Raw genomic sequence first — 23896 nt, 5'->3', positions numbered from 1 at the left:
AACAAAATATTAGCAAACCAGATCCAGCAATACATCAAAAAAATTATTCACCATGATCAAGTGGGATTCATCCCAGGGAGGCAAGTCTGGTACAACATTCGCAAATCAATAAATGTGATTCATCACATAAACAAAAGAAAGGATAAAAATCACATGATTATATCAATAGATGCAGAAAAAGCATTTGATAAAATCAGCAAAGTGGGAACACAAGAATCATATCTCAACATAATAAAGGCCATCTATGACAAACCCACAGCCAACATCATATTCAATGGGCAAAAATTAAAAGCAATCCCCTTAAGATCAGGAACAAGGCAGGGGTGCCCCCTTTCACCTCTTATTCAACATAGTTCTGGAAGTCCTAGCCACAGCAATCAGACAAGAAGAAATAAAAGGAATCCAAATTGAAAATGAAGTAAAACTATCATTATTTGCTGATGACATGATACTGTACATAGAAAACCCTAAAGTCTCAGTCAAAAAACTACTAGACCTGATAAATGAATTTGTCAAGGTGGCAGTATATAAAATTAATATTTAGATATCAGTGCCATTTTTATACACCAACAATAAAATGTCTGAAAGAGAAATTAAGGAAACAATCCCCTTCACTATTGCAACAACAAAAAATAATAATAAAGTACCCAGGAGTAAATTTAACAAAGGAGGTAAAAGACTTCTACTTGGAAAATTATAAGACATTGAAAAAAGAAATCAAAGAAGATACAAACAAGTGGAAGCATATACTGTGTTCATGGATAGGAAGAATAAACATCATTAAAATGTCTATACTACCCAAAGCAATCTATAAATTCAATGCAATTGCTATTAAAATACCAATGGCATACTTCAAAGCTATAGAACAAATATTCCAAAAATATATATGGAACCAAAAAAGAACACAAATAACCTCAACAATCTTGAAGAATAAAGTGGGAGGTATCACACTTCCTGATATCAAGTTACACTATAAGGCCATTATACTCAAAACAGCGTGGTACTGGCATAAGAACAGGCATACAGATCAATGGAACAGAAATGAGAACCCAGAAATAAACCCACACCTTTATGTTCAATTGATATATAACAAAGGAGGTAAGAGCATACAATGGAATAAAACAGTCTCTTTAACAAATGGTGTTGGGAAAATTGGACAGCTCCCTGCAAAAAACTGAAACTAGACCACCAACCATTCACAAAAATAAACTCAAAGTGGATAAAAGACTTACTTAAATGTAAGTCGTGAAACCATAAACATCTTGGAAGAAAACATAGGCAGTAAACTCTTCAATATCTCTCGTAGCAATATTTTTACCAATTTATCTCCACAGTGAAATAAAGGACAAAATAAACAAATAGGACTATATCGAACTAAAAAGCTTTTGCACAGCAAAAGACACCTTGAACAAAATAAAAAGACAACCCACACAATGGGAGAACATATTTGCCAATACATCTGATAAGGGATTAATAACCAGAATTTATAAGAAAAACTTCTAAAACTCCACACCAGGCAGGTAGACAATCCAATTAAAAATTGGGCAAAGGACCTGTATAGACACTTCTCCAAAGAGGACATACAGATGGCCAATAGGCATATGAAAAAATGTTCAATATCACTAATCATTAGAAAAATGCAGATTAAAACCACAATGAGATACCACCTCACACCTGTCAGAATGGTGCTCATTAACAAATCAACATACAATAAGTGCTGGCAAGGGTGTGGAGAAAAGGGAACCCTCCTGCACTGCTGGTGGGAATGCAGACTTGTGCAGCCACTGTGAAAAACAGTATGACGTTTCCTCGAAAAATTAAAAATGGAATTGCCTTTTGACCTAGCTGTCTCACTTTTAGGAATATATCCTAAGAATACCAAATCACTGATTCAAAAGAAGATATGCACTCCCATGTTTATTGCAGCATTGTTTACAATAGCTAAGATCTGGAAACAGCTCAAGTGTCCATCAGTGGACAGGTGGATTAAAAAGCTGTGGTACATATACACAATGGAATACTACACAGCCATGGAAAAGAAGGAAACCTTACCTTTTGTGATGGCATGAATGGACCTGGACATCATTATGCTAAGTGAAATAACCAGGCATAGAAAGAAAAATATCATATGATCTCACTTATATGTGGAATCTAATGAACGAAGTAAACTGAGGAACAGAATAGAGGCAGAGGTGGGGTCACAGGGAGCTATCAGAGGGAAGAGGGATGAGGGGATGGGATCAGAGAAGGTGAAGGGATTAGTGAAACTATATATACACATATATATACAGACAGATATAACAGGATGGAAATCCCAGAGGGAAGGGAAAGAATGTTAGGGGGAGGGGGGCAAAAGCAGTGTAATGGGGGCAGGGGGGTGAGGGGAAAGGGTATTGTATTGAGTGGGACACTTGAATCCATGTTAACCAATGATAAATTAAAATTTATAAAATATATGTTTAGCCCTGGCCGGTTGGCTCAGCGGTAGAGCGTCGGCCTAGCGTGCGGAGGACCCGGGTTCGATTCCCGGCCAGGGCACATAGGAGAAGCGCCCATTTGCTTCTCCACCCCTCCGCCGAGCTTTCCTCTCTGTCTCTCTCTTCCCCTCCCGCAGCCAAGGCTCCATTGGAGCCAAGATGGCCCGGGTGCTGGGCATGGCTCTGTGGCCTCTGCCTCAGGCGCTAGAGTGGCTCTGGTCGCAATATGGCAACGCCCAGGATGGGCAGAGCATCGCCCCCTGGGGGGCAGAGCACTGCCCCTGGTGGGCGTGCCGGGTGGATCCCGGTCAGGCGCATGCGGGAGTCTGTCTGACTGTCTCTCCCTGTTTCCAGCTTCAGAAAAATGAAAAAAAAAAAAAAAAAAAAAAAAAAAAAAAAAATATATATATATATATATATATATATATATATATGTTTAAAAAAAGATGCATTTGCAGTGGGAAAAATAATTTCATTGGTATAAGCAGCTCCCTTTCTATAAAATAGCCATGCCATAAGAAAAAAATATTACTGCTACACAGCGAAGATCCTTGTTTACTCTACTTAGTGTAAGGAATCCATTTGTACTTTGTGTCCCTTTGAAATCCTTCTACATCCTAGACATTACTATTAGTATTTAAACATGTCTTTGATGGCACAGTAATGAGTGAACCTGTATTGTTTTTACACTGCTTATATAATCTATTTGGTGATTATAGCTGCTGCATGCAAGATAGGAAATCTCAATAACATTTTGATTACCTGTAAAGATTCTGAACTAATATAATCAACCCCATGTTTAGACTTATGCACCAGAAAACATAAATGAGACAAATTCAGTTTGACTTATGGAAACCCAGGCTTATTAGGGAAATTTTAGATCATCAATCTTTGGCTAATTTAGAAGCGCTTTAATCCTACAAATCTATTTCAGAAAACTAAATCATTATAGAAGAATGCTGTCAATTTAGATGTTATAATAACTCACAATGTTACTTCTCCATTGTTACTAGTGGGGAGAATGTCTAGACTTCATTTCCCCATCCCTCACTCCCATGTAAAGATCCATATCCTAAAGCACTACATAGCTTATTTTTTGTCAAACTAGCTAGACCTTCTACAAATTAGCACTAACAGCTATACATAACCAGCTAATTTTACTACTGTAAGTTAAAATAAATATTCCTTTAAATACTATAGTCTTCTCAGTAGGGCATATTTTTACATGTTGCTGCTGTTTTGTGTTGTAGTATGTATGAGTTGAATGGAGCTAAAGTCTTCATAGATCCTCTTTGTGACCATTGGTATCGATATGTAAGGTGGCAATTAGAATATATTTGTGGCCATGTGACTGTTTGCTTTATAAGAAAAACTCTATCCAAATTTTCCATCAAATTTGGAATTTTTCTGCTATCCAAAAACCAAACTTTCTTTCATTATAAGCTTCTTACTTTTTTAAAAAAAATTATCCTTTCTTTCTTCTATCTAAGTGGAATTTATGAACCCATCACCGAAAACTGGATGCTAGGCTATAACCCATCTGACCTTCAAAACACAAAAAGTGTATACTTTTTTATTCTCATTTTTTTTCTTCTGTCAGATTTTTGTGCTAGTTTCAGAATCAAGAAGAGGGTTGGGATTTCAGAGAGAACATTTCTTGATCCTTTACCCTGCCTGATTGAGTTCTCTAATGACCCAAGACAGAACACTTTTTGAGGTTGTAACTTGCAAAATAAGAGCAGTCAGAAATAACTATTCTTAAATTTTCTGAAGTTTTTATTTTGAAACTTCTTCTAAATCACTGGTGTCAACATCAGAAAACAGTTGAAGTTGTGTTTCTTTTAAAAAGGGAAACAAACCAAAAAAGGAAACATAACTCTTTGCTTACCAGATTTATTTTGGAAATGTATACTTTCTACAAATGGGCCACCCTTGGGAAACCAACATAAGAGCCCCTGTTGTATGTGCAAGTGCTGTATTCTCAGCCTGGATCTTCAGCTGCCACGACTCCCTGTGTGTGTCCCTGGCGTGGTCTCTGGAGCATGGTTTGTCCACTTTTGATGTGGAAACGAGAGCACTGGATCACCCTAGATCAATGGTTTCTAAACCTTCTTTGGCTACAATTTTTTTGTTAAATGGAATCACACAAATAGTCACCCTGCATATTGTAAGGGATAAAACACAATTAGGTGTGCTAATGTTATTTAATAGTTCCTTGTACTTAAAAAGAGGAGCTTTTGTCTATTCCATTAATTTTATTCTTATGTGTATAAGGCCAGATACAAATACTGTTTTCTCATATTTATAGGACCAAGTTAACCCTTCTTTATTGGTGAAGGAACTGACTATTCTTGCTGTGTGATTTTAGGTGGGTTGTGAGTGGGATGATACCTTTTGGCATATGGAAAATATGTGCTCAGTAAATATTTATTGAAAACACACACATACACCTGCTAATGTGCCAGATAATTAAAATACTCCCCCTTTGAGATATTCCTTTCAGTTAATCTGTTTTATATCCAGAGATCTCTGTGATAACATGCAAATAGTTTAGCCAGGGACCAATATTAATGCATTAGCATCAAAGTTTGGATTATTTACTCAGTGAGCAGTCACTTTATGGCAGAGAATATAAACACTGGAAGGTGTAGAGAAATAAAAGGCAGAGCAGGAGGTGCCACTTTGTTTTTTTCTTCCTGACTTTTAAACTTCATTTGAAAGATTTGTTGTTCATACATACAGGTATCTATTTATATTTAGTAACTACTGTAAGTATGGGAGAAAGCACTGTTCTAAATGTGACAAAGGATACAAAGATTAATAAGATATAGATCCTGCCTTTAAGAAGTTTACAATCAACTAACATAGGTAAGGCAAATATTTAAATATAAATAAGGTGAAAGGTGGTAGGTGCCACAAGAATAATGTAAACAAGGTACAAATTATTTTAAAGAGGGGGAATAGTTTTCCAGGCTGGTAGATATCTATACTATAATTTCCAATTAAAAAGAGAGAGAGAGAGAGAGAGAGAAACCTACCTACCTCTATAGTTAGAGGGAACCATCAGATGGTTTATACCTTCTGCTTTTATTTTTTATCTACTTACATGTCTTTTTTTTTAACTGAGAGAAGGAAAGATAAAGAAACAGACTCCCACATGCACCCCAAACTGGATACACCTGGCAACTTCTGTCTGAGGCCAATGCTCTGCCCATTTGGTGCTGCTTAGTGGCTCTACGGAGCTATCTTCAGCATCTGGGGCTGATGTACTCAAATCAATCAAGACATGGCTGCAGAAGGGAGGGGGGTGGATAAGGTGGGGGGAGGAGAAGCAAATGGTCGCCTCTCCTGTGTGCCCTGACTGGGAATCAAACCCGGGACTTCCACACACTGGGTCAACACTACCACTGAGCCAACCGGCCAGCGCCACATGTCTTTTCTTTCTGTTGAGCTATAATGTTCTTCATGGCAGGATATATCTTACACTGAGTATCTCAAGTTCCTAACTGTTCCTGGTTTACAAAATGCATTGGATAAATATTTGTTAAATGGGTGTGTATATCACTGATAATCAAACTCGCTTTCTAATAAGAAAAGTTCTATTCTATTACAACACATGTTCAACAACAACACTACACAATTAGAAAGTACAGTTTTCTCCCAGAAACAACACCTTAAAAGGACTTCTTTTATGAGATTATATGTAATTTGCACCATAAAGAAAAGATCAAATCTGATATCTATAAACCTTTTTTTAATAAATAAATTTTTATTAATTTTAATGGGGTGACATCAATAAATCAGGGTACATATATTCAAAGAAAACATGTCCAGGTTATCTTGTCATTCAATTCTGTTGCATACCCATCACCCAAAGGCAGATTGTCCTCTGTCACCTTCTATCTAGTTTTCTTTGTGCCCCTCCTCCTCCCCCTCCCCCTCTCCCTCCTTCCCTCCCCCCGCCCCCCGTAACCACCACACCCTTGTCCATGTCTCTTAGTCTCGTTTTTATGTCCCACCAATGAATGAAATCCTGCAGTTCTTGTTTTTTTCTGATTTACTTATTTCACTCCGTATAATGTTATCAAGATCCCACCATTTTGTTGTAAGTGATCCGATGTCATCATTTCTTATGGCTGAATAGTATACCATGGTGTATATGTGCCACATCTTCTTTATCCAGTCTTCTATTTTTTTTTTTTACAGTGATTAAAGCCTTTAAGCAAACTCTTGGCCAATACAGCAAGAATCCATAAAAGAGTAGTGTCCTTAACATGTTCACCAAGTCCAACTTGGCCCCAACACCATGCCAAATCCCTGAAAAATGCAACCCAACCCCAGTTCAGTCTTAATAAAAAGCAGAAACAGGCCCTGGCTGGTTGGCTCAGTGGTAGAGCATCGGCCTGGCATGCAGGACTCCCGGGTTCAATTCCCGGCCAGGGCACACAGGAGAAGCGCCCATCTGCTTCTCTACCCCTCCCCCTCTCCTTCCTCTCTGTCTCTCTCTTCCCCTCCCGCAGCCGAGGCTCCATTGGAGCAAAGTTGGCCCGGGTGGGTGCTGAGGATGGCTCTGTGGCCTTTGCCTCAGGCGCTAGAATGGCTCTGGTTGCAACAGAATGACGCCCCAGATGGGCAGAGCATCGCCCCCTGGTGGGTGTGCCGGGTGGATCCTGGTCGGGCGCATGCAGGAGTCTGTCTGACTGCCTCCCCATTTCCAGCTTCGGAAAAATACAGAAAAAGAAAAAAAAGGCAGAAACATCTCTATCATTCTCTGCAATTACACTGGGTGTGACAGTATTTTTTTTTATAATATAGTAGTTGAATGACGAGACTAGGACTTCAGTGAAAGTGAGTTATAAATAAACATTTCAATTGTAAGTGAATAATGGATCATATATTATCCTTTTTAAAATATTCACTAATATTCTAAATAGAAAATACTGTTTATATTTAGTATTAAGCAATTTTTAAGGTCTTTCAAGTGTTGAAATTTTTAAATTTTGATTGTCCATAGAGAAAAATGCCATAATTATAAGCATCTTTATGTGTATTTTTCTCTTGAGTACTTATAACAATGTTAATTGTCTTAGAATAGAAGCTCTTTGAGGTAAGTACCTTTAAGTCAATTCAATGAACATATCTGAAGCAGCTTCTGGGGTTGGGGTAAGAGTCTGAATTCAGTGAATTGCACTAACTGGGAACTAACAGACTACTGAGAGATATATACCATCATTATAGAGTGGATTAAAGTGATGGGAGCTTCATCTCACTTATCAAAAGTCTGGAAGCAGGCGGCCGAAGGCCAGTCAGCAGTTCAACATTGTCACCAGAGGCTCGGGTTCTTTTTTCCTCTCCTGTTTCCATACTTACTGAGTGGGTTTTCATCTTCATGACTGGAAAATGCTATAGCACCTTCAATATCTAGCCATGCTCCAAGTAGAAAGAAGGTAGGAGGGCAAAAGCATTCTCCTCTTAAAGCTTTACATCTTTATCTTTTTATTTGTAACAGGAAGCCTGCCCCAGGGACTTCTTCCTACATCTCACTGGCCAGAACTGTATCATATGGACACTCCTAGCTGCAAAGTGGCTCATGAAGAAAGGAGTTGTGGATAGCAGTTAGCATAGCTAAGCAACAGTGTTTGCAGTTACTGTTTTTTATTTACCCTTTGGGCTATAGACCCTTAAGGTTCCAAAGAAAAGGTCAAATTATTTATAAATTAGGATATAGTGTTCTGACAAGTCTCTTTTTGTCATTAAATGATTAAATGATTCATGGATTAATTCAACAAATATTTATTTTTTGTCAAATATGTGTCAGATACTGCTATAGGTATTGGGGATAACAACACTGAACAAAAATGAAAAGTTGCTGTTCTCATGGAACTCACATTGTACTTACAAGGCTATAAACAAATAAATATAAGTATATATTATATATTGTATATTATAGATATATGTATACCAATATCTATACACACACATGTGCACACGCACACACACACACACACATATCCATTAAGAAAAGCAAAGGTGAGGTAAGGAGAATAGAGAGTGATGATAGGGAATAGTCTATATAGGATGTTTAACAGAAACCCTCAGATGAGGTGATATTTTAGCAAAGACCTGAAAGAAATGAGGGATAAATGGACCCGTAATATCTGGGGGGAAAAGGTCCACGTAGAAAAACAGCAAAAGCAAAGACTCTGAAGCGAAATGTATTTGGCATGCTCAAGGACAAACAAGGAACCAGTATAGCTAGAGCACAGTGAATGAGGGGGAAATGGTAGATAAGAACAGTTGGGCTTTGTAAGCCATAGCAAATCTTTCACTCTTAATGAAATGAAAAATCATTGGAAGGTGTGAGCAGAGATTAACACAATCTAATTTACAATTTAAAAAGGATTACTATAACTACTGTGTGAGGGATAAGTTGTAGTGGACAAGGATAGAAGCAAGGGGACCAGTTAGGAGGCTATTCAGTTTCCCAGGAAATAAGTGAGAGTTCCAACTATTGTCCTAGTAGTGGAGATTGTAATGATCAGATTTTAGAGGTATTTCAAACATAGTTTAGATAGAGTTCTGACAAAAAGAAAAATTAAAGATGTCACCAAGGTTTTTAACTAATAACTGAAAGAATGAAATTGCTATATCCTGAGATGGGAATTGCAAGAGAGTAAGACATAGTGTGGATAGGATGAGAGGGTGGGGAATCAAGAGTTTGATTTGGACAGGTTAGGTTTGAATTACGTTACATATCCTGGTGCATGTTGGTTGATTTGTAAGTTTGGTGATATACTTACACTGGTTCTTCACATGGCATACAAATCTAGAGTTGCTGGTAGAGGTTGGAATTAGAGATAAAAAATTAGGAACTTTAGTGAATGGATGATATTAATTCCATGGGTATAGATGAGATTATGTAGAAAGTTGCTAAGTAATAATCATTTCTATGACTTTTCACAAGAAAGAAAATTCTCTATGAAATCCTAAAGAAGATCAAATTTGGGTATTGCATTTTACTAACTAGCTTATTACCTGTTCAAAGTTTAATATAGTGGATAAGGACGTGTACTCTGAAGCCAGGCTATCTAGGTTTGAATTGTGGCTCTTCTGTTACAGGCTCTGTGATCAAAGCATATAATCTCTCTAAACCTCTCTATCCCCATCTGTAAACAAGGATAATAATGATAATTTCCCTGTAAGGTTGTTGTGAATATTGAATTAAATTAGAATACATAGTAACACTCAAAAAGTATTAGGCAATATCATTATTAAAGTTTAGCAAGTTTTGATACATGATGTAACATTGCTAACTTGATTTAATGTTCCACCAAAGCAGGCTATATTTTGGAAGCAAGAGGAAATTTTTCAACTTATAATCTTCATTTACCAATATAAGAAATTGAGAGTTGTTGATATTTGTATCAATTCCACTTTTTAATCGGTGTTTCAGCATCATATTCTTAGTTAATTATCTTCCTCTTTAGGTCACAGTGCTGTCGATATCACTAAGGTGGCCAGAAGACACCGCATGTCTCCTTTCCCTCTAACATCTATGGACAAAGCCTTCATCACGGTCCTGGAGATGACTCCGGTGCTTGGGACAGAAATCATCAACTATCGAGGTACAATAGTATTTGCCCATTGCCTTGTCTTTTTGTTTTTTCCAAGTAAGATTCATAGACCATTAATAAAGAATTCCCTGAAAGAGAAAGGTTATTAATTACTATCACAATTATTGTCATTATTCTTTTTACTTCTTATTTCTACTTAGCTCTAAGATCAACCTTAATGACATACAGAGAAGAGTAGCTATAAAGCTTCCCTTTTCATAAAATTAAAAAAAAATAAAAATAAAAATCAACTGTATTTCTTCTCTTTATCAAAATACCAATGCTGTAAACCAAAGAGAGGGCAATTAGCACTGAGTGAGGAAAATAGTCAACTATGAGTCTTCCTGATGTCCTTTATGTCAAAAATGGAAGATAAATACTGTGTCCTGTAATGATGTTTTTCTTTGTGGAAAATAGGTTTTAAATGTAAAATGTGAAAACAACATTAATTTGTCCATGGTTCACGGAACAAGCAGTCTGGTCTCAGTTTCTTGCTTTGCCTCTCTTCTCACTTTCTCTCTTAGTTTAGCAGTGTGCTGAGACCAGCTCAGGGAAAGACAATGGAGAGCTGGTGTTCCCCAGGGTTTTCCGCTTTTAATCAACACCCTCTTTCTTAAAAATTCAGGGTGAAAGTTATATTAATACAATGTGAAATAAAATATAGTTTCTTAATTATGCTTGTTATGCAGATGAAAACAACACGAAAGGATTGATTACATTAAAAGACTTTATTCATAGGCTGGCTCAGCGGTAGAGCTTCAGCCTGGTGTGCGGGGGACCCGGGTTCGATTCCCGGCCAGGGCACATAGGAGAAGCACCCATTTGCTTCTCCACCCCCCCTCCTTCCTCTCTGTCTCTCTCTTCCCCTCCCGCAGCCAAGGCTCCATTGGAGCAAAGATGGCCGGGGCGCTGGGGTTGGCTCCTTGGCCTCTGCCCCAGGCGCTAGAGTGGCTCTGGTCGCGGCAGAGCGACGCCCTGGAGGGGCAGAGCGTCGCCCCCTGGTGGGCGTGCCGGGTGGATCCCGGTCGGGCGCATGCGGGAGACTGTCTGACTGTCTCTCCCCGTTTCCAGCTTCAGAAAAATACAAAAAAAAAAAAAAAAAAGACTTTATTCATAGATCATAAAATATTCTTACTTTAGTGAACATTAAAGAGTACCTGTAGAAAGTCCCTAATCTTTCTGTAAGGAAACTCACACTCAGAACAGCAAAAAAGGAATAGGACTAAGGTTCAAGATTTTTATTCCTTCTTTTTACTACATGATAGTGCTCTTCTTCCAGTATTGAAATATAAAAAAATGACAGATAACAAAACAAATAGTGTTAAAATTAAAAGGCCTAAAACTGGTGAGAATTTAAATGCCAAATTCTAGCTCTTTGTTCCCTGATACTACTTAAACAGAACGTGTTTTTATATAGGTCACACTGATCCTCTGCCTGTCTTACATTCTTTTAAATATGGCTTAAACTTTTATTTTGTTTTTGTATTAGCCCTTATTAAAGGAAATAAAGATTAGAAACTCACTAGAGTGGGGAATTAGTCAAGAATTAACTATGTAATTTCAAAATCAGTTTTAATGAAATAGGGTTTTTTTGTTATTAAATGCAAAATATTCAGTGCTGGCCAGTTTGCTCAGTGGATAGAGCATTGGCATAGTGTACAGACGTTCTGTACCCTCAATCCCCAGTCAGAGCACACATAAGAGGCAACCATCTATTCTCTCCCTCTTCTCTCTCTCTTCCCCTCTCCAGCTGGTGGCTCTAATGGTCCAAGAGTCAGCCTGGGTGCTGAGGATAGCTTGTTTGGTCTGAGCATCAGCTTCATGCAGGAGGATAGCTTGGTTGATTTGAGCATTAGCTCCTGCCAGGTGGATCCCGGTCAGGGTGAACGCAAGAGTCTGTTTCTCCATCTACCCTTCTCTCACTTAAAAAAAAAAAGGCAAAATATTCATCAACACCAAGACAAATTCAGAAAATATGAATGTAAACTTAAGTTGAAAAAATTTGAATGATATTTTACCTATTAGAAGCATAAATTAACCATCTCTGGCCTCTTACAATATCAGAGGAGCTTTCCCTAACATTGGTCCTTAGAAAAATCTCAGTGTATGCCAAGTTACATTTAAACAGAAATTTTAATCCTTTTATGGAAATAAACAGAATTGAAGTGGCCATGCATCCTCTAGAAAAAAAAGGAAAACTGTCAGACAGATTCTCTTTTTTTCTTCATATGCTTGTTTCCCCTTCATTTATTCATCAAATCAGTTGTCACTTATAAGTTAGCAAACTCTTCATGGATGATTACATTTCTTGTCAAGTGTTTCCACCCATGATAATGAATAATAATAGTAAGGTTTGCATTCAGCCTTTGATTTGAATCAAACTCAATTTTTAATGCAAAAGTATTATAATTAAACTCTTAGGCACTTTTAGGTAGGTGTTTTAAAAACATTATATATAGAAGCATAATTCATTTTGTTCAACAAATACTTATGAAATATCTACTAAATGTTAGGTACTATGTTAAGTCTTGGATAGACAAAGATGAATAAAACAACACTTCTGCCCCATGGATCTCACTGTGTAGTGCAGCAGAGAGACAGATAAACAATGGGTTACTTGTCTTCATTATCGGCTGTTTTGTAGGTGTGCCTTCTTTTGTCCTCTCCTTGAATATAAACATAGCATAGCATTTTTGTATTTGGTCCTTTTCACCTCTTGCACATGCACTTCAAATAACTTCATGCATTTCAAATAACTTCATGCATGCCAGTGATTTCAAATATTGCCTATTAAATGATTTCTAAATCTGTATCACTACCCAGACTTTGCCTGACCTCTAGATTCATACATTATATTAGTTTCAGGTGTATACCCCAGTGATTCAACATTACATAACTTACTCAGTGATCATTACCATAAATCTCGCAGCCATGTAGGGATCATCACCATACATGATTATTAAAATATTAATGATAATTTTCCCTGTGCTGTATGTACTTTATATCTCCATTGCTATTCTGTAACACCACTTTTTAAAATAGTTAGAGTAATACCCTAATATAGGACAATAAATGTTGAAGAAGTTAGAAATTATTTTGGGGTTACTAGAGTATTTGTTTTACAATTATGAAAGTTATAGTAAGAAAATATTTTTTCCTATGGAACATATTGTAGTTTATATAGGACAGTGATTAAGAAATTACCAATAAAGAAGAATTTAAATTATTCAAAGGATAGAAAGAGCATGTTGTTTGTTTTTACCAAATCTTGACCAACAAACCTATCCCTTGGACCTAAGTTTACCCATTTATCAGTAACACCCTATTCATCTGATCTAGGTATAGCAAGGTTTGCATCATTAAGTACCACAAGAAATGAGCATTTACTCTCATTTGAAACATTTCTGTAACCTCAAGAATATATTGGGTAGGTATTTTTTAAAACTAACATTTCCTCAAAAAAATATCTTTCATTTAAGTTAAATACTTTTTTACAGTTACACACATTATTTTTAAAGGTTAATATTTAATATATAGAAATGAATATATAATACAGATATAAGTTATAGTATTCAAGAATAATATTTACATCATGAAACCACAACACAACTTAAGACCTAATTCATTACCAATTCCATTACATCTTTTTGTATTGCTAAATCATGACTTAATCATTTCTGATAATTATAACATTTGTATTTATCCAAATTCTGTAGCCTTCCTTGTACACAGTTTATTTTCATTTTATGAAGAACTGTAATGTTTGCTCTTACTCAGTACATTGGCAGATAATGAGCATCCCTAGATGGAAAAATACAAATGCACGACACAATTCCACTTTGAACAGGTACACGTTCTAAAAGCATAGGGACTTTATTGTACTACTCCATACACATGACTTCTGGAGCCACTTTAATTAATTTACTTGTTTTCATCAAAAAGATATTCACCCCTAAATCATTCACTCTTTCTCAGTTTACACAAATGTGAAGCCTGTTATATGTAAGAGATTTATAATGTACCAATGTTGTCCAGTCTCTCAAATTTACAGTCAAAATCTGGGGAATAAATTATATTGAGATAGGCTTGAGGTTACTCATCATATTGAAGGTTCAGTGTCTGTTAAATAACCACAAAGCTTTCTATAAGTATGTTATACTTCATAATAAACTTTTTTCATTAGTGTTGTAATGACCCAAATCTGTACATGCTTCACTTTCTTAATCCTTACACTCAGTTGACATTGTTCCTACCAATCCTACCAGTATGCCTTCTCAACTACTTTTGTGAGCACAATGGGTAGCTCAATGGGTAGCTGTTAGGTCAGTAGCCTCTCACATAGATTGGATGAGATGGTGATTTTTTTTGTTTGTTTGTTTGTTTGTTTTGTATTTTTTCTGAAGCTGGAAACGGGGAGAGACAGTCAGACAGACTCCCGCATGCGCCGGACCGGGATCCACCCGGCACGCCCACCAAGGGGCGATGCCCTGCCCACCAGGGGGCGATGCTCTGCCCCTCCTGGGCGTCGCTCTGTGGCGACCAGAGCCACTCTAGCGCCTGGGGCAGAGGCCAAGGAGCCATCCCCAGCGCCCGGGCCATCTTTGCTCCAGTGGAGCCTCAGCTGTGGGAGGGGAAGAGAGAGACAGAGAGGAAGGAGAGGGGGAGGGATGGAGAAGCAGATGGGCGCCTCTCCTGTGTGCCCTGGCCGGGAATCGAACCCAGGACCTCTGCACGCTAGGCGGACGCTCTACCACTGAGCCAACCGGCCAGGGCCTGAGATGGTGATTTTTAAATGTTGTAGTAACATAACTTTTGAGGAGTTTATAATCAATAGAAAACTGACTGATACCATGTTTTATATTAGGAAGTCTTGGATACTATCTTTCTTTTCAACCTTCTTTTATCTACCACAGTCTTCTGACACTCCCGAAATATATACCATATTTTCCCAAGTATAAGATGCTTCCATGTATAAGACGCACCTTAATTTGGGGGCCCAAAATTTGAATAAAAAATGTATTACATAAAGTTATTGAACTCAAGTTTTACTCATCATAAAATTCATACAACTCATCAGGAAATGCAGATAAAAAAATCTACAGCCACTGTATAAGGTACACCCTATTTTTAGACCCCAAATTTTTCCCAAAAGGATGCATCTTATACAAGGGGTAATACGGTAACTGATAAGTATCTCAAGTAGCCAAAGTGAAGACAAGGAGTTAATTTCCTGGACCCCTGTACTCAAGGGTTTTCCCTTGATTTCCTCCAAAGCCTTCTTAGAACTAACTACACCAGGAACATTATAACTATGAAATCATTGTGATAAGTGACTCTGAAAAATTAACATGCTTTTCCCTCTTACATCCAAAAGTCACTCAGTTCTCCTAATATCTTAATTTAGACAAGAAGAAGAAACTATTATCTGGCCAGAATAAATGCCCAACCAAACAAATTAAATATTTACTTTTACAGAGAATACATTTGGGTTTAATACTCGCAAATCATATTTGACTTTATAAATAGCTCTTTGTCTTGATTTTCCTTGTATGTGTGTTCACTGTCAGCCATTTGAATTTGTGAAGACTTTCTGAAGACATATTTTAGGCCAGTCATCCCAGTGCAAAGAAGCTAACACTCTAGAGAGTAGGGAATTCATTAATGGCTGTTTTCTGTGGGAAGCTGACTTGTATATATGTGTTTCCTGCTGACAACATAAAAAGGATACCACCTTTTGACCAAGCACTCTATCACTGTCTTCTTGCAGCACACGTAAGCATACTGCACACAACAATATAATCATCAGTCAGTCTTTTCCACTCCTTCTTATCAACCTCTTCAGAACACAAAATTGTATATGTGGTCCAGGGTCCCTAGTGATACATAGCCCTGCCTCTGCCTTTAAGATTTCTGACTCCCACAGAATCTAGAAATATTAATATTTGTTATCACTTTCATCAAATTGAAGACATTCTTTATTATACAGAACTTAGAGAATACAGGGGGAAGGAAAGAGGAACACAGTGGACATTATCTCCTCAGACTCTAGGTGTGGGACCATAGCTTCTTGGCACATAGCCTAACTTTCTACAACTGAAAGGCTCACTTCTGACAGTGAAGAGCTGCAAACTCCCACCACCAACCATTCCTAAGAAAGCTTATTAGTAATCTTAATTACATGTTGGGGAAACCATCTTTTGCTTATTATAAATAGGGCTCTCATTGGAGTGGATCATCTGAGAAAAAGGAATTTTGCTCTTGTTTTTCTGAAATACCTTTTAGTAAAACTTTTGGCTCCAACAGCTTCAGCTGCTCAGTGTTGTTTCTTTACTAAATGTGAAACTAAAACAATCATAATATCTAGTTGAGAAGTTACTGCTGCTTGGTTTCCATTCAAGTCTGAAGCAGACTGAGGTTTTCTCTCTCAAACCACATTCCCAAAGTTTATTCAACACTAATACTTGGGCTCCACCTATGGGTAAAGAAAAGGGATGCTTTCATATCTGTGTGTGTGTGTGTGTGTGTGTGTGCGCGTGCACACGCACACACGCACACACACATGCACACCTGGTCAGATACTGAATGAATTCTAATATTGACTACTTGGAAGAGCTGTCTATTGTTTGTCCTGAAGCCTGCTGAGCGATGCAGATATTCAGTAGATGCCTTTGTACCTGGCATTTATTCCCTCAGTACTCTTGTATCTGCTGTGACTGGTAGTTTTTATCATTTTCCAATCAATTATATATCTCTATAAATCCTGTCTTTTGCTTTAGGCTTTTAGACTAAAACTTGAAGTAATACATGTTTTTCTCTTTTAAGAGATTTAAACTCTGCTTATAAGTTAATTTAATACCAACTCCAAAAGAAGAACTAATCCAGTAGGGATCTAATTTATATTAAAGCTTAGCAACTCTATATTTAGCACAAGATCAAAATAAAACTGGCCCATTATGTACATATATTAATAAATTTATATTAATAACCCAAGTATGAAGCCATTCTTTCTTTTTAAATGAAATGTTTTCTTTTTCTTTTCATGATATTTTAAAAAGGTCTCTAAAGGCCAAATGGTAGGGAATGTAAGGTGGTGGTTCAGTAAGCGAAAGCTACACTTACCTCCTCCCGGTACCAAACTGGAATTACGACTAAATTATGGAACAGTCATCTGAAGACTAGCTGAAGGGAAGCCCCATTGAGACTGGTAGGAAAGGTGGAGACATGAAAAAGGCTGGCCCTGCTCCTGCAGGTGGCGGCTAAGGCAGCTAAGGATATCTTAGCTGCAGGAGGAGCTAAGAAGCATGGGGTCTGAACTCCAAGCCGGACTCCCCAGCCCAGAGCACTATAGCTGGGAAGAGGCACCCACATAACATCTGTCTGTAGTAGCAGGATTTCTATCCATCAAGGAGAGACAAAACTCTGCTAGAGACACAGACTCCCTCTTAAAGGGCCAACACACAAAATTTCTATCCCAGCCACTCACAATGGGCTCTGGCTGAGGGAGGCTGGAGGGGACTAGAGTTATCTGACGAAAGCCTGAGTTTGTGGCTCTGGGCAGAGAGCTGAGGGGACAGCCACAGGGATCCCTGTGCTGACTTACTCTCTCATAACGCTGATGCTATCTTTCTTGGGTGGAATACTCCCCTCTTGTGGCATCTGCCTGGAGAAAAACAATAGCCCCATCATCTGGACTCCCTCCCGCCAGACCCTGCAGAGCTTACACCCTACTGAGGAGTCAGCTGCCTTGTTCAGGGTGTAGTAGTCTGGGTAGACTGGATATATCAGTGACCAAGTTGTGTGGCTTTTGGGCAGGGGTCATTCCCTCCACTTTCCGGTGAACCTGACTGGTACTTCCCCTCACAGGAGATCTGCTAGAATCACCCTCTGGGCTCCAATACCCCACCCCCAACTCCTAGAGGCTCTGCCCTGATGAAGTTGAGGCAAAATTTCGGACAGACTGAGCTATGTGGATCTGGGCCTGGGCCACACACCCTATCTTTACCAAAGTCTAACTGGCACCCCCCCCATAGGACATCCACTAGCTCCCAACTTCCAGCGGCCCCACCCTGCAGAGATTCATCTTCCAGCAGAATCTGGGGACAGACAGAGTTCTCTGGCTCTAGGACAGGGGCCAGTTTACCCTCACATGCCCAAACGGAGCAGGGATTTCCCTTCATATGGTCAAATCTTGGTCTGTTTGAGCCCAATAAAATCTGCCGGCCTCACCTTGATGACTCCCTGAGACATCACTTCAACACAGAGGTATGCAAGCAGCCAGCGGGTGTCAGCTAGACTCGGATTACCTGGGGACATTTGCTGAATGGCCTCAGACACAGCACTGGAACTGAATTTGAACCTGTATCAATCTGGCAAACACTACTCACCTCTATCTGGTGACACACTGTGAACCTACCTCATGCAACCTGAGTTACCAACAGAGGCTTTTTCAGTGACTGAGACTAACAGGCAGCCAGTAGGCAGACAAAGGCAGATCTCAGGGTGCCTTGAAACTTTTGCATACCTGCCTCCGGGCCCAGAGCTGGTAAAAGCAGGCCTTGGTGCACAGCCTCATCCTTCTCATGCATACCCAGGCCCAGCAGAGGCAGCCACAAACTGTGGATTACTTGTAGCTCCAAATGGGTTGCCCAGGGTCAGTCACAGGTAATGTCTGACATTGTCCTGCACCAGAGTCTTTCCTAAGAGACCCAGAACCAACACATGCAGTGGCCACCTTTAGACAACATCAGAACAGGATCCAGTAAGCTTCACAAGTGACATATCTAAAGGGAAATCTTAGCAGGCACCAAATCTTACTGAGACAAATTTCCTTTGTGTGATCAGCACCTGCACATCCACTCACACACTGTGGTTGGGGTTGAGCCTCACATTCAGCCAGCCTGAGGATCTATCCCATTCACAGATGGGCCAATAGCAACAAGGTTTAGTTACAACCAAAGGGCCCACATAACCATAAAAGGGGCATTTCTCAAGCACGCAGCTCAGGTGATCAGGAGATTGCACCACTAGACCCCCACAGGACATCTAATGCATAAGACCACCCACAAAGATTAGGAGTCATAGCAGATCTATCTAATACGTAGAATCAAACACAAAAAGGTAGCCAAAGTGAAGAGACAAAGACACAGGCCCCAAATGAAAGAACAGAAGTCTTCAGAAAAAGAGCTAATTTACATGTAGGCAAGTAATTTATAAGATATAAAGTTCAAAGTAGGCCGTGGCCAGTTGGCTCAGTGGTAGAGTGTCGGCCCAGCATGTGGATGTCCCGGATTTGATTTCCAGTCAGGGCACACAGGAGAAGCGCCCATCTGCTTATCCACCCCTCCTCAACAAAACATTAGCAAACCAGATCCAGCAAAACATTAAATAGATCATTACCATGATCGAGTGGGATTTATTCTGGTGAACATAAGGTTGGTATATTATCCACAAATCAATAAGTGTGATACATCACATTAAAAAAAATGAAGGATAAAAACCACATGAACCTTTAGAGCGTCAACCAGAACATAGAAGTTGCTGGTTCAACTCCCTGGTCCGGGCATATACAGGAGCAGCTCAATGTTCTTGTCTCTCTCCCCCTGCCTCTCCTTCTCAAAAAAACAAAAACAAACAAAAAAGGAAAACAAGATTCTATCAATATATATAGAATAACATTTGATGAAATCTAGCACCCATTTATGATAAAAACTCTCATCAAAGTGGGAATATAAACATCATATATGACAAACCCACAGCCAACATCATTCTCAATGGGCAAAAACTACAAGTGTTTCCCTTAGGACTGGGAACAAGACAAGGCTATTTGCTTTTACCACTCTTTTTTTTTTTTTTTTTTCTTTTCTATTTTTCTGAAGCTGGAAACAGGGAGAGACAGTCAGACAGACTCCCTCATGCGCCCGACCGGGATCCACCCGGCACGCCCACCAGGGGCGACGCTCTGCCCACCAGGGGGCGATGCTCTGCCCATCCTGGGTGTCGCCATGTTGCGACCAGAGCCACTCTAGCGCCTGAGGCAGAGGCCACAGAGCCATCCCCAGCGCCCGGGCCATCTTTGCTCCAATGGAGCCTTGGCTGCGGGAGGGGAAGAGAGAGACAGAGAGGAAAGCGCGGCAGAGGGATGGAGAAGCAAATGGGCGCTTCTCCTATGTGCCCTGGCCCGGAATCGAACCCGGGTCCTCCGCGCTTTTACCACTCTTATTCAATGTAGTAGTGGAAGTCCTAGCCACAGCAAGCAGACAGAAGAAGAAATAAAAGGCATCCAGATTGGAAAGGAAGAAGTAAAACTGTCATTATTTGCAGATGATATGATACTGTATAGAGAGAACTCTAAAGATCCCACCAAAAAACTGCTAGAACCAATATAAATTCAGTAAAGTAGCAGGATACAAAATAAATGTTCACAAATCATTTTTATACACTAATAATGAACTATCAGAAAGGGAAACTAAGAAAAAATCCTATTCACAGTTGCTTCAAAAAATAAAATACCTAGGAATAAATTTAATCCCTTCATCTTTTTCACCCAGTGTCCATCAATAGATGAATGAATAAAAAAGACCAAGTACCAAAAAATTAAGACTAGAACTACCATAAGACCCAGCAATCCCTCTACTGGGTATATACCCCCAAAGCTTGAAAACATTGTTACATAAAGACGCATGCACCACCATGATCATCGCAGCATTATTCACAGTGGTCAAGACATGGAAACAACCAAAGTGCCCCTCGATAGAGGATTGAATAAAGAAGATGTGGTACATATATACAATGGAATACCACTTGGCCATAAGAAATGATAACAGTATTATTTACAACATGGATGGACCTTGAGAACGTTACACTGGGTGAAATAAGTAAATCAGAAAAGCTAAAAACTGTATGATTTCACACATAGGTGGGATACAAAACTGAGACTTATGGACATAGATAAGAGTGCAGTGGTTACCAGGGGAAGGAGGTTTTGGGGAAGAATGTAAAGAGGGTCAAATATAAGGCGATGGAAAATGATTTGACTTTGGGTGATGGGTATACAATATGATCGACTGTTCAAATGATACAGAGATGTTTACCTGAAATCTATGTACTCTGGCTGGTCAATGTCACCCTGTTAATTTTAATTTTCTAAATTAAAAAAATATATAAAAAAGAGGGGGAAAAAAGCTGAGGTACATTTACGCAATGGAATACTACTCAGTTACAAATAGGAGGAAATCTCACTATTTGCAACAGCATGAATGCACCTGGAGAGTGCTATACTATGCTAGTGAAATAGCCAATCAGAGGAAGACAAGTTCATCTGCTTTCACTCATATGTAGAATCTAGCGCACAGAATAAACTAATAACAAAGTAGAAACAGACTCATAGATAGAGAACAGGACAGCTGTCAGAGGGGAGAGTGGTTGTGGGGTTGGGTGAAAAGGTGAAGGGATTAAGAGTAAAAAAAGAAAAACATAGACATAGACAACAGCATGGTGATTACCAGGAAGAAAGGGAGGTGGGGGGGAGGTAGACAAGAGTATAGGTCAAACAAATGGTAATGGAAAGAGTTTGAACTTGGAGTGGTGAACACACAATACAAGATATAGATGATGTATTATAGAATTGTACACCTGAAAATGATATAATTCTATTAACTAATGTCACCCCAAAAATTCAATAAAAAGGAAGAAAAGTCCAGATGGTATGTGTGTGCTATAAATATAATTTTTCTTGACTTTTCTAAGTATAGTTAAATGTTGGAATGAGAGGAATATTCTTTTTTAAAAAAAATCTCTTATCCTTGCCCTTTAAAAAAATACCTTTATAGATCTATAATTCATATACCATACAATTCACCTACTTAAAGTATACAATTTAGTGTTTTAGTATATTCATAGATTGTACATCACCATAGTCTATTTTAAAACATTCTTATCACCTCAAAAGAACTCCTGTCCCCTTTAGCTAACATCCCCCTCCTACCCTCTCCATACCCCCATTCAGTCCTAAGTAACTAATGATCTACTTTCCATCTCTATAGATCTACCTATTCTGGACATTTTATATAGTGGAATCTTTTCTGACTAGCTTTTTCTACTTAGACCTTTTCTTATGGTCACTAATTTTTTTAGGTTAATAAAGACAAAGTCATGGTTTATTCATGTTGAAGCCTGTATCAGTACCTCATTCCTCTTTTATTATAGTAAAAAAACACATGACATAAGTTTATTGTCTTAACCATTATTAATTGTGCAGTTCAGTGGCATTAAGTATATTTATATTGTTTTACCATCGATCTCCAAAACTTTTTCATCTCTTTCAGCTAAAACTCCATATTCCTTAAATGGTAACTTCCTATTTTCCTCTCTCCCCAGCCACTGGCGGCCACAAGTCTCCTTTCTGACTCTATGATTTCTAATATTCAAGTTACCTCATATAAGTGTAAATATATAAAATTTGTTCTTTTGTGACTAGCTTATTTTACTTAGCATTATGTCCTCAAGTTTTATATGTCAGAATTTTCTTCTTTTTTAAGACTGAATCATATTTTTATATGTATAGACAGCATTTTGTTTATGCATTCATCTACTAATGGACACTTGGGTTGCTTCCACCTTTTGACTATTGTAAATAATGCTGCCATTGAGACAGGAAAGCTAGAATATAGGACAGAGTCCTCCACCTCTTCCCCTTCTCTTTTTCCATCTTGGCTAGAACATCACAGATATGACCTTCACTGACCACCTGTTCCCTTGCTTCCCCTTCCCCAATTTCCTGTAATTGAGAGGACAAAGAAAGGGAGGAAGGGAGATAAGAAAGAAAGAAGTCATCTACTGGAGAGGGGAGACAAGGACGAGCCATATCAGCAGTCACCCACCAGTATCAGAAGCCAAGGACGACCCAATCCCTACCCCCTTGCCCACATTTAATTAAAACCTTCCACCCAGATCCCATCATCACCTCTCATTCTCTGAGGTCACCCACCCTCACTTCACCGATGGTTACTATCACTTTAATAAATTTACTGTGCTTTGCTAAATCTGTCATGCTCTTGAATTCCTTCTTGGACCTCGACAAGAATGTGGATCGAGTTGAGGCCTCCTTTGGCATCACTATGAACATAATGGCTTCACAAATCTCTGTTCAAGTTTCTGTTGTCAGTTCTTTTGGACATATACCTAGATGTGAAATTTCTGAATTATATGGTAATTCCATGTTAATTTTTTGAGGAATCACCTTGTAGATTTTTCTCATGTCAGAGAAATAGAGGAAGAGCAGTTACGGAGGGAGCATGAACAGTAGCTATTACCATTGTAGTAAAGCCACCTATGAAATATCTGACCTTGGGTAAGTCATTTACCCTCTTTAAACATCTCTTTATCTGTAAAATAAAAATAATAATGCTTTGCTAGATTTTTTTGAGAATTAAATGAGATTATATATTATTTAATAATTTATAAAATGCTATATAAATATTTACTCACTTTACTGGGCCAGGTTACAGAAAAACTCAACCCTTGTGCTGTTTTTGATAATTAACCACTATTATTAAGCTATTCAAATCCCCAGCAAAGTTATTCTCTTAGGATCTGAACTGGTGTAGAGTTCACATATTTATTTGCTACCCCAGGCCAGATTAATTCCAGATAAGGAGTCTCCCCAAGAGATTTATTGTGATCCTAGACAAATGCTATGGGGCTTACTACCAGGGACTACCTTATAAATTCAGGTTCATTTGGAAGTTAATGTTGTTTATGTGAATGCAAAGCAGACCCTTTGGTCTCACCACTACCCTGATCTTATAA

The 23896-nt window shown here is 38.6% G+C and overlaps 1 protein-coding gene across 8 annotated transcripts in view; it reads left to right on the top strand.

The window, feature by feature from the left end:
• Positions 1-23896, top strand: part of GPHN (gephyrin) — a 524116-nt gene that overhangs the window by 410149 nt on the left and 90071 nt on the right. For all 8 annotated transcript variants that reach the window (XM_066272872.1, XM_066272871.1, XM_066272867.1 and 5 more), the window contains one exon: positions 9965-10102. In XM_066272872.1, the coding sequence (XP_066128969.1) occupies positions 9965-10102 (138 nt within the window). The remainder of the gene's footprint in view (positions 1-9964; positions 10103-23896) is intronic.

The sequence above is a fragment of the Saccopteryx bilineata genome, chromosome 4 (genome assembly GCF_036850765.1).
Source record: "Saccopteryx bilineata isolate mSacBil1 chromosome 4, mSacBil1_pri_phased_curated, whole genome shotgun sequence".
Lineage (NCBI taxonomy): Eukaryota > Metazoa > Chordata > Mammalia > Chiroptera > Emballonuridae > Saccopteryx > Saccopteryx bilineata.
The sequence above is the reverse complement of the archived record's forward strand: the minus strand, read 5'-3'. Positions and strand labels throughout refer to the sequence as shown.